The sequence below is a fragment of the Panthera leo genome, chromosome C1 (genome assembly GCF_018350215.1).
Source record: "Panthera leo isolate Ple1 chromosome C1, P.leo_Ple1_pat1.1, whole genome shotgun sequence".
NCBI lineage: Eukaryota > Metazoa > Chordata > Mammalia > Carnivora > Felidae > Panthera > Panthera leo.
Genome location: NC_056686.1, coordinates 31310488 through 31325653, shown reverse-complemented (window position 1 = coordinate 31325653; position 15166 = coordinate 31310488). Strand labels below are relative to the sequence as shown.

General features: G+C 52.8%; 1 protein-coding gene and 1 long non-coding RNA gene across 3 annotated transcripts in view; one reads left to right on the top strand and one right to left on the bottom strand.

Moving 5' to 3' along the window:
* RIMS3 (regulating synaptic membrane exocytosis 3) overlaps nt 1–7959 on the top strand; it is a 40566-nt gene extending 32607 nt beyond the window's left edge. For both annotated transcript variants that reach the window (XM_042951926.1, XM_042951927.1), the window contains exons 7-8: nt 234–373; nt 1936–7959. In XM_042951926.1, coding sequence (XP_042807860.1) covers nt 234–373; nt 1936–2148 — 353 coding nt within the window. In that variant the 3' untranslated portion in view covers nt 2149–7959. The remainder of the gene's footprint in view (nt 1–233; nt 374–1935) is intronic.
* On the bottom strand, nt 7855–14729 carry LOC122227440. The gene is made up of 3 exons (XR_006206061.1): nt 13960–14729; nt 10566–11298; nt 7855–7941 (listed from the first exon to the last, which is right to left on the bottom strand). It is a non-coding gene; the product is annotated as an uncharacterized LOC122227440 (long non-coding RNA).
* Between the last annotated feature and the right edge of the window lie 437 nt (nt 14730–15166).

Below are 15166 nucleotides of genomic sequence, written 5' to 3'. Positions count from 1 at the left end.
CTTGGCCTAGAGCCGCGTTCTCGACTTGGCTTGCCTGGAAGGCCAGTGGACAGGGTTGGGGGGAGGGGAGGATGGACGAGTCATGTTTGAGTCCATCTTTTCTACTGCTGTCCACTGGTCAGCTCGTCCCACTCACCTTGCTCACCTCCAGGGCCAGCTGGATGTCAGGGGGTGGAGCAGGGCATAGCATTCTCTCCTGGACCCTTCCCATCATGCTCTCTCCCGTCCCGCAGCCACCTATATCAAGGTTTACCTGCTTGAGAATGGGGCCTGCTTGGCCAAAAAGAAGACAAAGGTCGCCAAGAAGACCTGTGACCCCCTGTACCAGCAGGCTCTGCTCTTTGACGAGGGGCCCCAGGGCAAGGTGCTGCAGGTGAGTGCGATGGGGCAATCCTCAAAAACCGCAGGTTGTCATTTCAGATCTCTTCCACGTACGATGTGTCCCGTGCTGGGCACCGTCCCAGGTGCATTGATGCGCTTTACACGTTTGTTTTCACAGCCCAGGGAGGTGTTATTGCCCCTGGTTGATTCATTAGGAAACCAGAGTTCAGGGGGACAGCTCCACTGTCCCCCAGGTTGCCCTGCTGGTAGATAGAAGCAGGGTGTGACCGCCGCCTTCTCTTTCCAGCCGGCGCTAATGTCTGTTGCTCATCAGCTCCATGCCAGGCTCTGTGTTAAGTGCTTTCCAGTCCTGACCTCCTTTTGTGCTCGAGATGGTCCTGGGAAGTAGGTACGATGATCCCCATCTTGCAGTCTCAGAAAGGGGAAGTGACCCGTGTGAGGTTTCAGCTGGTAACTTGCAGAGCCAGGGTGACCCCCCGGGGCCGAAGTGACCTCGCCCCAACTGCCTGAGAGTGCGGTGCCCTCCGCAACAGCACTGGGAGGGAGGGATCATCACCCCCAGCCGCAGATGAGGCGCCTGAGGTGCTCGAGAGGCTAAGTGGGGATAGTTCACAGTGGGGCTGGGCTCTGGGTTCAGTCCTGGGTTCAAGTTCCAGCTCCATCACGGTCTGCGGGTGGTATGTTGTGAAGAGTAAACAAGAGGTGCATGTGAAGAGCCTCACATAGCGCCTGGCGCACGGACAGCTACTCGCTAGGTACTGGCGGTGGTGGCTGTGGCTGTTGGCCTTGCCGGAGGCCACGTGGGCGGCCGAGGGGAGGCCTGAGCCAGGGACTGTCTGGGCTGTGCGACTGTTCATCTAGGGCTGTTCCTCTGGGCTGAGGCGGTTGCATGGCAACAGCCCTCAGAGTTGCAAATGGCAAGGGCTGTGGAACTCCAGGGTTCTGTGGGGGAAGGGGTGATCTTGGGTGTCTGTTTCCATACACACACGCACGCATATATTGGGATTCCGCTTTGAAAACGGGATCCACCGATAAAAACACAAGTGTGAAAATCACTGAGCTCATCTAGTCCCCTCTTCCAGTTTTATGGACGGGGACGCTGAGGTCCAGCGAGGGCCAGGGGTCTCCCCAAGCTCCACCATGAGCCAGCGGCCGACTGGGAGCTATGACTCAGGTCCTGGACTCTCAGTCTGCTCCTTAATAGGGAAGGCTGTCATCTGGGATGCTGGGAGGCTCTGGAAGGCAGACCCAGGTTCCCATCCCAGCTCTGCCACCAATTGCGGTATATCTCTGCGTTAGTTAATCAACCTCTCTGAGCTCCAGTGTCCTCTTTGTCAAAATAACGATACGTAACACCTTTACCTAGATGGTTGTAACAATTGAGATAATAGATAGAAGTCTGTAGGATCGAGCCCGTGGCTCATCTTAAGTGCTCAGTAAGCTGTTGCCCCAGATCAGTCTTCGTTCCAGCTCTCTCTGTCTCATCTGTGCTCTGGTGAAACTTGCAGGTTCCTGGGCCCACTACTGAGCCCTGGAGTCAGGGAGTTGGCTCAGTGCCTCTGTCTCACCAGCCACCCCCAACCCCTCCGGCAGGTGATCGTCTGGGGAGACTACGGCCGCATGGACCACAAATGCTTCATGGGCATGGCCCAGATCATGCTGGACGAGCTGGACCTGAGCGCCGCGGTCGCCGGCTGGTACAAACTCTTCCCTACGTCCTCAGTGGCAGACTCTTCGCTTGGATCCCTCACCAGGCGCCTGTCCCAGTCCTCCCTGGAGAGTGCCACCAGCCCCTCGTGCTCCTAAGGACCTCCAGAAGAGGCCAGGATGTAGTGTGGGAAGGGATGCCTGATGGCCTCCCCTCCCTTGTACATAGTCTTTGTGTCTTTCTGGCCCCCTTGCCCTGCTGCATGCCTGTTGGCTACTGGGCCCGTCCCAGCTGGCAGTGGAGACTGTAGTGTGTGCGTGTGTGTGTGTGTGTGTGTCTGTGTGTGTGTCTGTGTGTGACCACGTTATATCTGTTCATCTGTCTGGGTACAGTCAGTCTTGGTGACTACATGGGCTACAATCCACATCCCTCTGTGTCTTGTTGAAAAGAAACCCAAAGGAGTGTTGTGTGGGCACCAATCCCCCCGGAGTCCAGGGGTAAAAATGGGGGCCGTGGCTGCCAGTCCGTCCTGCCTGGCCCTGTGCCCGGGGCCGAGCCCACATGTCCCCGCCTGGGCCGCCTCTTGGCGGTCCCTGCTTAGTTTTCTGTCTTGTCCTTTGTTCCACCTTTGCTTCTCCCAGCACCACTGCTCTTTTTTGAGGAATGTAGCACCCACTGCAGCTGGCCACCCCGAGGCCCCTCTGGGACCCGACGCCCTCCTCCCCACCCAAGCGCTCTGGCAGCTCTTCCCACTGAATGCATCTGCAGCATGTGCCATGCTCATCTGGTGCCCTGGCCAGGGGCCTGGGGAGCAGAGGATGCCCAGGGAGCTGAGGGCTTGGAGACCATCTTCTCCCTCGGGCCGGAGCTGCCTCCTTCCTATGGGTGAGATGCTAGGAAGTCTTAGTTCCCAAGGTTGCTGGCCAGGCCCCTTAGAGGGAAGTGCTGGCACCTCCCTTAGGCATGTTCTTCACCTCCTGTCTTCCTCCGAACCTCCTCACTTCCAACATGCCAAAGGAGCTCTCCCAGTGGATCCCAGGAGGTGTGGACGTGGAGGGTCTTGACATCCAGGAGGCTGGCCTCAGAAGGGGGATGTTATCTGCCCCAGCAGATGGTCCCTGGAGGCACCTGTGTCCTCTCCAGGCCCTGGGGGTGGTCCTGTCCCTCTCTGGGCTCATGCTGGGGGGGCCTGGCTTGTGGAGGAGGTGCTGAGGGTGGGGCTGCTTACTGGAATGGGGGGCGCTGGGGCTGACCTGCCCTGTGCCCTTTGAGAATCCTGTCTGACCTTTGGGGATTAGCTGCATGAGGTTGATCATTTGGGTCTCTCTTTGTTTGCTCATTTCCAGACCAGGGTCCCTGTGTGGGAGCTCAGACTCACTTGGGCTCCAGCCTTCTGGCCCCATGGACAGCCTGGCTCTGGACTCAGCTAGACTGCCATAGACACCAGCTCTGTACAAGCAATACTTTCCCCTTTCTGCCTCCCCACCTCCTTGCGCTCCGCAGCTGCCCTCTGGAGAGTGGCCTGGCCGGCCCTAGGCGCCTCACCTGCCTCTGCTTTCTTTCTACCCTTGTCTGGAGCTTCCCAAAGCCACTCAAAAACCCTGACTTCATTTGACAGCTGGGCCCTGTGGGTGGGGACCAGGGCCTGGACTGGCCCTGTGAGATGTCTGCTAGGAAATGCCCAAATCTGTCCTCTTCCTCCTCGGGTCTAGGGCAAAAGGCTAGAGGTTGCCCAGGGGATGGACACAGTAGCCCTTGGGTCCGCGTCTGGTGGGGAGCAAAGAGGTGGCAGGAGGGGTCAAGGTGTGGAGAAGACTGTCCCTCTGCCTCTTCCCCCGGCGTCAGCCCCACGTGTTGCGATGACTCTGACCCACCTACTCGAGGTGGAGGGGAGCTACCCCGCCGAGCAGTGGAGGGGTCTCTGGGCCTGAGTGCTTGGGCTCCATTTGTAACCAAAGCTGGATGGATGGGCAGAGAGGCGGATTCTAAGGGCAGGTGGAGGTGGAAGCGTCTCTGCGCAAAGGGCCTCCTTTCCTGGCAGGAAGCCACATCAGGTTAAAGCCAGAGCCCGGTCACCTCTCTCCCAGGAAAACCCCATCAGCCCTGCCCACAGACAGAAAGTGGGTACAGGCAGTAAGAAATGAACCGAATGGGCTCCTGGCTCCTGCCGGAGCCTTCATCCTTGTCTATCACAGATGAGGACTGCTGTGGGCGTAGAGCGAGGGAGGAGGCAGCTGGGTCGAGTTTTCTCTCTAGGCAGAAATTCTCTCCCGTTGTCGGGACTGGGTAATGCGTGCATTTCTCATGTTTCTAAAAATAAGGTGAAGGGCTCTACTCTTTGACCCTAGGGTCGGGAAAGGGAGGAAACTCGCTCACAAAAGGGTATTTTTTTTGTTTTGTCCGTGAGGTGTTCACCTTCAGAGCGGCCTCCCTCAGGACGGTGTGAACGTACTCTACACTTTTGGAATGGTGGGATTCGTAGCGATCCACAGGATAGTGTAGACATTTGCTGATGTAGCACTGAGTGGTCATACCCAGACCACACAGTCATCCCCAGGGAACGGGGGATATCACTGAGGGGTATCACCTTCATTCCTCTAGGGGCCCAGGAAGACAGAGAAGGTGGAGGGCTGCCCGCAGAGCAATGGCCTCTGGGTAGCTGCAGGCAACGATGCCCTCACCTCTGGGGGAGGGTTGGTTAGCACCGTGGAACTTCTAGCCAGAGATGGGGCCTGACGTGTGGTGACTTGGGCCTGCCTACAGTCCCTAGCTGCCGAAACTGCCCAAGAGCTGGGCCACTCACTCTCCCACCTCTCTAGCGGGAAGCAATCCTCCCCGGGTAGACCTTAGGGAATTATTCTTTTTAACCCTTGGCACCAAATAAGTTACTAATCCCCAGTGGATTCCCTCCCCCCCCGCCCCCCATGATGGTGAGGTCACATGAGACTGATGTGTGTGGGACGGTGAATGGCTGGATTTAAGGGTCTGTTTCTCACCCTCCTGGATCCAGGGGTTTGTCTGAGAAACCGTTTGGGAGCGAGCCTGTCCCAGGAGGGGAGGGAGCACTAGTGAGACTCCTGTCCTTCCCTGGGGAGGGCAGCATCTTTGAGGAGAGGATGGTGGGGAAGGAAGGAACCATCTCCTCCAGAGTTCTCCCTGAACTGGGACTGACTCGCTGCCAGGTACAGCCTCCTGGCTCTGAAGGCCTCCTCACCCCAGGTGAAACCCAGAGCTGAGTACAGGATGGGACTCTGCCATTCCCCTTCCTCTGCTCAGGCAGGATTCGTGGAGGATGTGGCGGAGATGGGGGTGGCCCCGCGGCATTGCTGGGCTGTGGGCAGGAACCGTGACGGATGATTCAGAGCATCTGTCTTCACGTTTCTGCTCTGTTCCATGTGTCCTACTTCCTTCTTAGACTCCTTCCCTACAGGAAGGTCTGAGGGCCTTTGGTATGAATCAGGCTCCAGTAAACGGGGCCAAGTCTAGGTTTGACAAGGGGGATTTGATCCTTCAGGGAAGAACCATCTCCAAAAGGACTCCCCATGCGGTCTCTTCCACCTCCCAGTTCTCCCAGGAAAGGAGTGGTGGGCTAAGGAGGCCCTCTGGGGCATGCCAGCATTCCAGGGGGCTGAGGCAGAGCCCCGGGGCTCCAGAGAGAGGGCACCCGTGTAGCCCATCGCTGGTGGGATCGCCGGTTCTCCCAGGGGCATGACGCCTGCCAGGGCCAGCCTCCAGGAGAGCAGGCCCCTCCCCCACCCCTTAAAGACACTAGAGACCTCCAAGGGTCCGTCTTTGGAAATGAAATGTAGCACAATCTTAGACTGCGTTACCAGGAGCCCTGACCCGCGACCAGGGCTCTTGCTCCTCGCCCTGCTGCCCAGCAGACGCTGAGCTCCTCCCCCACCCTGGGACTCCGGGGCTCCCGCTGCCTCCCATTCCCTCTCTTCCTCGGCCCAGAAAGCAGCAGAGCTTCAGTAAGGCCGCTCTTCTGTGTCTCTGATTGCTTCCTGCACTGTGCAAACTCTGTGCAAGAAATGGCTGCCTTTGTTGATGGTGTAGACGAGGTGCCCCCCGCCTGGGCGCGGGAGATGGTGTACCATTCCGGGCCAGGTTGTCCAGCAGCGTTTCCGCGGCGTCTGCAAGGAGCCGGAAAAGAAGAGGCCTGCCTCCCGGCCCGACTCCTCCCTGTATCTCCCTCTCCTCGCCGTTTTCTCCAATATCCTGGCCCGCAAAGAGGTTCTCTAAAATGCTGCTTCCTGTACCGGATTCTCTCTCACTGAACGAAGAGGGAAGCGATGGGCGTGTAGACTGCCCCCTGCCTTCTCCCTCAAGTCTGCTTTTCACTCAGGTCAGAAGAGGACGGGGCAAAACCAAACACTCGCGACTGAAGGCAGGGGGGTCCCGCCCAATCAGGCGAGGCCTGATGGCGGCTGGATTGGCCTGGTCTGGCTGGGAAAGGGTTATTTTGAGAGTGCCTGAGCATCTCAGAGCAATGTCGGTGATGCCAAAGAGAGCAACTTGGTCTCCCCCCGGGCACCGACTGGGCCGCAGGTGTTGGCGTGCCTGATGGTGGGACCTTGTTCTCTGACAAAGGGCTTAATCTTTCCATGTAGCAAAGCAACTCCTTCTCCCCCCCTCCCCCAACCCTGAGCTCGGGCTTTTGTGGGCCCAGCGTGGCTGTGCCTGTGAGGAGAACCACACCAGTAAGAGAATTCTGTCAGGGGCCTAGACTAGTTTGGGGCGATGCTTGTTGAAAAGTGCATTACTGCTTTGGGAAAACATTCCGGGGCTCTAGTTGGACACTTAGCCAGTAAGGCCAGGGGCCCTGGTCCCCACCCCCCACCCCCACCCCAAGGAGTCCACCCGGTTGTCAGGAAGGGTCCGCGAGACTGGGGCCCAGAGAGTTTGGCTAACAGAAATGGGCCCTGGGAATCCATGGGCAGCAGAGCATCCGCCCCACGGGTCAATGGCCTGGACGGCTGGTTACAGGGAATGGAAGGCTGTTATATACAGTTTTGTCCAAAACTGTGATCTTGGGCAAGACTCCTCTCTTTTCCGGGCCTCAGCTTCCTCATCCGCAAAATCAGAGCATTTGCTAGTTGCTGCATGGTTCCTTCCAGGTTTTAAAAGTCTGATCTGGAGCTGAGGAGGGTTTTGAGCCTGGTGCACCTGGTTCCACGGGCCGGAACCTTCCAGCCCCTCGTGCCCCAACTGGGTGCAGGTCCTCATCCGTCCATGCCCAGATGCTGCTTCTGACAAGAACTCTGGGAATCCTAACAGACTCTGCTTCCCCCTCTTCGTGGTTTGTTCTCCCTCTTTTCTTCTTGCATAATGATGAGAAATAATTAAGGGTTGTCTACAACGGACAATTTTCACGGTGCTGATGTGATGTCACAACCTCAGCTGCGCCCTGCGTAGGTCAGTATCCCCACCAGCAGATGAGACCGGGTCAGTCCTCATTTCTGCTTCTAGAATGACATCCGTGGGAGAGTTGAACACCTGAGGACGTTGAAGGCAATGGTCTCTGATGGGAGGAGAGAGGGCACTTACTTCCTGTCAAAGTATTTTGCTTCTTAAAACCGTTCCTCTCTCCAGAATCTCTCACCAGACATCATCTCCGCAGGCAGAGTGGCTGCTTCCTTAGGAAAAGTTGGCCTGATTATTCCATCCACTCCTTTAGAATGTAAATTCACAGGAGGCAGGAACCCCTTTTTTAGAATTTCCAAATGCATCCTGCAAAGAAAGAGATAGCTGATAGGGACTGACAAGCACACTGTTTAGATAAGAAGCAATTAGCCTTTTATATCTGCGCTCTATACATTTTCTATGTGCACCATCTTCCCAAACTTGCTGTGGCTCCTAGGTGGCAGGTGGACGGCTGGGAGGACTGCCGGCTGTTTCGTCCAACATTCTTGCCAGTTCCCTTGAGGAGAAAATTCTTCACATGGCTTCTGCATGTACAATATTTGGGCAGCAAAAAAAAAAAAAAAAAAAAAAAAAAAAAAGATTAAAGTCAGTTTGAAAATGGTTTCATGTGTTGCCTTCTGAAGACGGTTCTTAATTCTGCGAGAGAGAAAACCGGGTTCCAGGTGACTAAAACGAGGAGGACGATGTGAAGGCTGAGAGGCAGGAGAGGGCAGTACGTCTCGGAAAAGGGCCTGAAACCTCGACCTGGGTCTCTGAGTCCTGTGCGGGGACTCTGTTGCCACAGGGATGTCCGTGGGCCATGGAATGGGACTGGGCCGGGCAGCTTCCTGGCTGTCTCCCAGGGTTCCTGCTTACAGGCCCTCAAAGCCTTCTCTCCCCACAGACTCCGCAAGGGATGCCCAGAGTCAAATAGAGGGGAAGGTAACGTGGAGCTAAGGCCACTGTTTTTGACCCCTCATACATTGCTTTCTGAGCTCCAGGTCCAGGAGCTCTGCTCATGCATATGGTGGGGACAGTCTTGTTTATTTCAGCCACTCGATACCAGCAGTAAACATAGCAGTTGACCTCCACCCTGTGAACTACAGCAACCATTGACCCCTGGAGCACCCCTTCCCCTCCCTGTCAGGAAGGGACAGAAAGGTATGTTAACATTTAGTCACTTCTGGCCAGTGTCACTGTCCTCCTGGGGCTGGGTCTATGGGTACGGGAGATGGGTAAAGGAAGTGTCCCAATGTCGCATGCTTGCCAGGGGCAAGGCTGGCATCCTCCACTCCAAGGGTCCTCCAGCATGACCACTGCCTTGGCTCTGGCCCGTGGCCTTGCAGTTCCAGGGGGCACCCTCTCTTGAGAGAAGGGTCATGAGGCCAGGCTCACTATATGAGCTCGAGTGCTTCCCAGGGTTCTGTCTTTCATTTCTTTTCCACTTCCGCTCTCTGCGTTATCTGGGTGGGCCCGATCTAATCACTTGGGTCCTTAAAAGTGGAAAACTTTTCCCAGCTGTCATCAAAGTGAGATATGATTGCAGAGGAATGGTCAGAGACGTGTGGTGTGAGAGAACTGAAAGACTAAATATATGGAGAGTAAGTCATACCATGTTCATGGATTGAAAGACACAACAATTATGAAGATGTCTATTCTCTCCATATTTATCACCAGATTCATTGCACTTTCAGTAAAAGTCCCAACAGGCTTTTTGGAGAAATGACATACTGACTAAAATTTATTTGGAAATGCAAAAGACCTTGAATAGCTAAAGGAGTTTTGAAAAAGAAGAACCAAGTTGAAAGAATGATGCTACCTAAGACTTACATAAAGTAACATTGTATTGGCGTATTGGCGGAAGGATGGACCTATAGACCAATGGAACAGAACAGTGTGCAGAAATAGACTTATGCATGGCCAATTGACTTTTACAAAGATGCCAAGTAATCTTTCCAACAAATGGAGCTACAGCAGCCAGATATTTGCATAGAAAAATATGAATCTTGACCTTCCACATTGTACACAAAACTAACTCAAAATGGGTCATAGACCTAAACATAAAAGTTGAAAACTTCTAGAAGAAAATGTGGGGAAAAAATGTTCATAACTTTATGGTAGGCAGTGGTATCTTAGAACATAAAAAGCACTTAACCCTGAAATATAAAGATAAATTGGATTTCATCAAAACTAAAATCTCTTTAAAAGACACCATTAAGACTCCTAATAAAATGATAATTTCATAAGAGAACCAAAGTAAAAACGGGCCAAAAGTCAGAACAAATGTATCACAAAAGAAGATATACAAATTGCCAATTGGCACATAAAAAGACACGCACCATCTGGGTGCTTGGGTGGCTCAGTCGGTTAAGCAGCCACCCATGACCTAACTTCAGCTTAGGTCATGATCTTGCATTCGTGAGTTCGAGCCCTGAGCCAAGGCTCTGTGCTGACAGCTCAGAGGCTGGAGCCTGTGTCTCCCTCTCTCTCTGCCGCTCCCTGCTCATAAAATGAGCTCTCTCTCTCTCTCTCTCTCTCTCAAAAATAAACATTTAAAAAAATTTTAAAAGGGGTGCCTGGGTGGTTCAGTCGGTTAAGCGACCAACTTCAGCTCAGGTCATGATCTCATGGTTCGTGAGTTCAAGCCCCACGTTGGGCTCTGTGCTGACAGCTCAGAGCCTGGAGCTGTTTTGGATTCTGTGCCACTTCTCTCTCCGCCCCTCCCCCACTTGTACTCTTTTTCTCTCTCTCTCAAAAATAAATAAACATTTTTTAAAAACCCACTCATCACCATTATGCGTCAGGGAGCTGCATAGCCACTAGAATAGCTGAAATTAAGGACTGGCAATGTGAAGGTGCTGGCATGGAGGTGAGCAGGCCTTTGGCTGAAAATATTAAATGGTACAACTACTTTGGCATATGGTTGGGCAATTTCCCTTAAATATCTTACACACTTACCACATGACCCAGCAATTCCTCTTCTGGGTGTTTATCAGGAAAAATGACCACATATGTCCACCCAAAGACAAAAATGTTCACGGCAGCTTTATTCATAATAGCCAAAAAACTGAAACCATACAAATGTCTAACATATCTGTCAAGGTTCAATCAGAGGACAGGAACCACACAGTAATTTGAACACAGAAAATTTAATTGTAAAAATTATTACCTTAGCAGTGGAGTAGCCCTAAGAGAACTGTACAGAACCTTCTAAGGCAGGAGAGTATCCAAGGAGGGAACAGATGGGAAGAGGGTCCTCTCCTTCAAGCTGGGATTCACACCTTGTTGAAAAATGTGCAAGGCCTGGCCGATGGTCTCCAGGTCAGCATCAAATGTCCCTCTGGGTTGCTGGTGGCAGAGGCTGGCGGGGAGTGCCCTGGGAGAGTCCAAGTCAGGAACCTACTTACAGGCAGAGTGGTGAAGGCCTGGGGTGCTTGTGCCCGTGTCTGGACGGCCCCTGGAAACACTCCCGCCGGGAGCCGGTGGGCTGAGGCCGGCAGGCTGGTGTCCAGGGGAGTCGGTGGTCTGTTCTCCAGCAGGGCATGTGAGGCCTGAGGTTTGCAGAGTCCATGAAGTGGGCCGTAGTGAAGTGGGCACTGGGCTAGGCCTGAGGCCGTGAGCCCACATCTGGATGCATGGCTGGGGCAGAGCAGAGGATGTGCCCACAAGTTCATTTCTGGTAGCAGGTGCAGTCAGAGGAGCTGAAGCAAACAGAAGCGCGCTGGGCCCCGGAAGGGAAGTTTCTTCCTCCTGCCGCGTCCCTCCAGCGCCATCTACTGCCATGGCTCAATATTGTTCTCGATGCAAGTGAGAAATGCTTCAAAGAGCTATCTTACTACTGCGGAGCAGGTAATGAAGGGTAGATTTGGAGTTGAGAGGCAACAAATTGATAACTGTCACACCTAGCAACAAGTGCAATGGAAAAACAATTTGATGTATTAATATAATGGGATCCTGTTCGGCACTAACTAGAATGAACTACTGATAGACAAAATAACATCGATGAATGGCAAAAACAGCATACGGAGTGAATGAAATCAGACATGAAAGGGTAAATCCCGTTATATGAAATTCCTGACCACACAAGACTAATCTACAGGGATAGAATGCCAATCAATGTTTCCTGAGGATTTGGGGTGGATGGTATTGACTGCAAAGGGTCATAAAAACATTTGGGGGCGATCCTATATCTGGATGTGGTAGTGATTCCCTAGGCATATACCTTTAGCAATGCTACCTTGTACATTTCAGGGTGAGGGCCACTTGAAAAGATCATGGCTTTGATACAAACATTGTAAACCTTCCCTCTTCCTGCAAAAGGTGCGTTCTCAGCATGTGAAAGCCTTGGTGGTCACAGAGGACTTTTCTGGATTTTTCCGGGATACAGATGAGATGGTGCACCTGGAAGGAAGTTACCCAGGACCCCCCATCCATGGTCTCTCTGAGGGCAGGCCCCTGCATTCTTTCCGGCTCGGCCATCACCAGTCCCGCATCTTCCATGGTTTAGCCATAAACCCAGGTGGTATAAGAGGACAGTTACCGGGGCGCCTGGGTGGCTCAGTCGGTTAAGCGGCCGACTTCGGCTCAGGTCATGATCTCGCGGTCCGTGAGTTCGAGCCCCGCGTCGGGCTCTGTGCTGACAGCTCAGAGCCTGGAGCCTGTTTCAGATTCTGTGTCTCCCTCTCTCTGACCCTCCCCCATTCATGCTCTGTCTCTCTCTGTCTCAAAAATAAATAAACGTTAAAAAAAATTAAAAAAAAAAAAAAAGAGGACAGTTACCAAGGGAGACTGGCCAACCAACCAGACAAGGATTAGGGACACAGGGAAAGTAATCTGCTTGAGGAAAAGGAACTTACCAAAGATCCCAACAGCTTCTGAAAGTGTGAGGCATTATGGACTGGCATAGAGCAGCAACTACTGTAATTAGTAATACTCAAAATTACAAGAACAAATGGCAAAGACGTTGCAGAAGATGTCCAACAAGCAGTTCTTTTGTAAATAAAGGCCAACAATGAGGCATTGACCCATAGCTAATGTTGGCCAGTGCTGGCGGTCAAGTAGAGTGTCTACAGTCTTGATTCATATGCGTGTGCACTTGCCTCGAAACTCCAGAAACTGATTTAAAAAAAAAACCCATCACCTGAGATCCAGGAAAATTTGTGAAATGTAGGCTGGTTATTAAAGGCCAAAAGTCATCTTATAGGTTTGATAAAATCATTTCACTTCCTAGGTCTTGGGCATAGATGGCTCAGAAGGAGTTTACTGAACTCACTTTATGAATAACATTAAATGAACAGTTTCTCATCCCAACAAGAACACTTGTTTGTGAATGATGGAAGATGAGGCTCTTTAACTCAGTGCTCTCAGTGCTGGGCACCCATCCCTGAGAACTCTCACATGGCGTCACAAGGGGGCCTATACAAGGACGGTTGGTTTGGAATTGTCCACAGTGGTGAAGAGTCAGAGCGTTGGGGGTGTGTGACTGTCCCTGGGGAAATGGATGAGTGTCCTCTGGGGGAGAAGCTCGGCAGGAGACAGTGCAGAAGTTAGAAGCAGAGATCACACACACACACACACACACGTAGGCACATCCTGAAAATAGAGTGCTGGGTGAAAGCAAACAGAATGAAACCTAGTGCCTAATCTCATGTATGAAAATTAAAAATACAGCTCACAAAATAACACCACAGATTTTGTGAGAATACATACACATACCTGTCAAAATATTTTGAGCAGTGTTTACATGAGGAAAGAAGTGAGAAATGGGCATAAAAGTGAATAAACAGAACACGAGAGGGGCCTTTCTCAGGCCAATGATACAAGCATGTTGGGAACCCAAGAGAATGATTAACTCAGCTGACTCTGCTCCTGGTGTTAAAAAAAAAAAAAAAAAAAAAAAGGTTCCTCAGAACACCTGGGTGGCTCAGTTGGTTAAGTGTCTGACTCTTGATTTTGGCTCAGTTCATGATCTCATGGTTCTTGGGATTGAGCCCTGTGATGGGCTCAGGGCCAGCTTGGGATTCTCTCTCTCTCTCTCTCTCTCTCTCTCTCTCTCTTTCTCTCTCTCTCTCTGCCTCTCTGCCTCTCTAAACAAACAAACAAACAAACAAACAAACTTGAAAACAGAGTTTCCTTATCCCAGGAGAAAGGTCTTCTATGACCAAATGGACCTCAACCAATCAACATGATACAGAAGCAAACTGAGAGATCAGAACCAAGTTTTTCAGACTGCATAAAAGGGCTGGAAAACAGAGCATCTCGGAACATTCCATTCACACCATCATCAGGCCAAAGCTGCCTGGACCTCCCGTGCTGATCTCTGGTGACCTGGACCTGGGGGTGTGCACAGATACCTGTGTGTGTGTGGGTGTCTGTGACTTAAGTGTTGAGATGAACAACGACCATCAGAATTCAGCAATCTTCCCCAAGCTCTATTCCCTGCGGAGTCTCTTAAGTAAAAATAATAAGATCCTCATTTTTATATGATGTAAGGAATGGATATGGAGGCATTTGCTATCCTCAGGCAGCAAGATAACCAGGACATGGGGGAAAGAGACCTTTACCTGAGGGAAGTGCCCCTCCTGGTTGTGTGCCTGCTGGTCATCATCCAGTGCCCCCCATGTTCACCATGTCACCAGGATGCTGGACATCACCTTCCCAGGAGTTCTGGGAGGGACGCGAGGCTTCCATGATGGAGTGTGGGAATCATCAGGCCTGGTGAGGGCTGGTTGGGGGCAGATGTCCTAGCAGGAGCAGGGGAGGCCTATCTGGGCCCAAGGCCCATGAAGGTGGGGGAAGAAGTAGGGTGAGGAGGAGGGGCAGGGGTAACGGGAGAGGGGTGGAAGGAGAGGGGGGCCAGTCGGAAGGGGCGGCGGATGCAGGTGACAGAGAGAGGGGGGAGGCGGGTGGTGGGAGGAGCAGGGGGGCAGGCAAGGGTGGAAGGGCCCCAGGCAGGGAACTGGGAAGGGGTGAAACCCGTTAGAGGAGGCAGGTGGTCTGGGCATGAGGTAGGAAGAGAACCAGGTTGGTCTGAGTAACTGGTGACCGAGGCAGGCATAGGCTGGAGAGGCAGGGAAGTCACAGGGACAAGAGGCGGGACAAGGGGCAGGGAGGGGGCAGGATGAGTGCGATGAAGAGGACGCTGAGCAGGAGTGAGGCCAGGCAGCTTCTTCTGCATGGCTCGCAGTTGAGAAATGAGGGTCTGTATGATGGCCTCAGCGTTCTGTATTCTTTCTTTGCTTGATTCCATTGTGACTCCGACTCCGTCAAAAGAGAGTCCAAGATTCTACAACATTTTGACTTGGAAGGCACTTTTGAGATCCTCGAGTACAGCTTTCTCCACCTGACAAATTAAGAACCAAAGGCCCAGAGGGTTGTCCCAAATCACCCACCAGTCAGTTAGAGACATGGTGTGGGCAGAACCCAATCCAGAGCTCATAAAACCAGTTCTAGGCAGACTGGCAGTGGGTCATAGGACAGGGCTCTCCAGGGAGTGGCGGGGGCCCCTCTGCCCATTAGGGTCCGCCCTAGGTGGCCCACAAGGGAGGTGGCCACTCTCTATCATCCTGGAAGGAGCCTTGACAGGCGCCTTCTGCTCCTGTCCAGGCATTGCCGGAATTTAGAAGAAGCCCCTTACCTCCCTACCATGAGAAAGCCTGGTGCATATGCCAAGGAAAGAGATTGAACATGAAATGAAAAGCAATACTGACCCACTCACCGAGAAACCACTGAGCTCCCATCCAGGCCTGGGTATGGGGAGCCGGGGAAGAA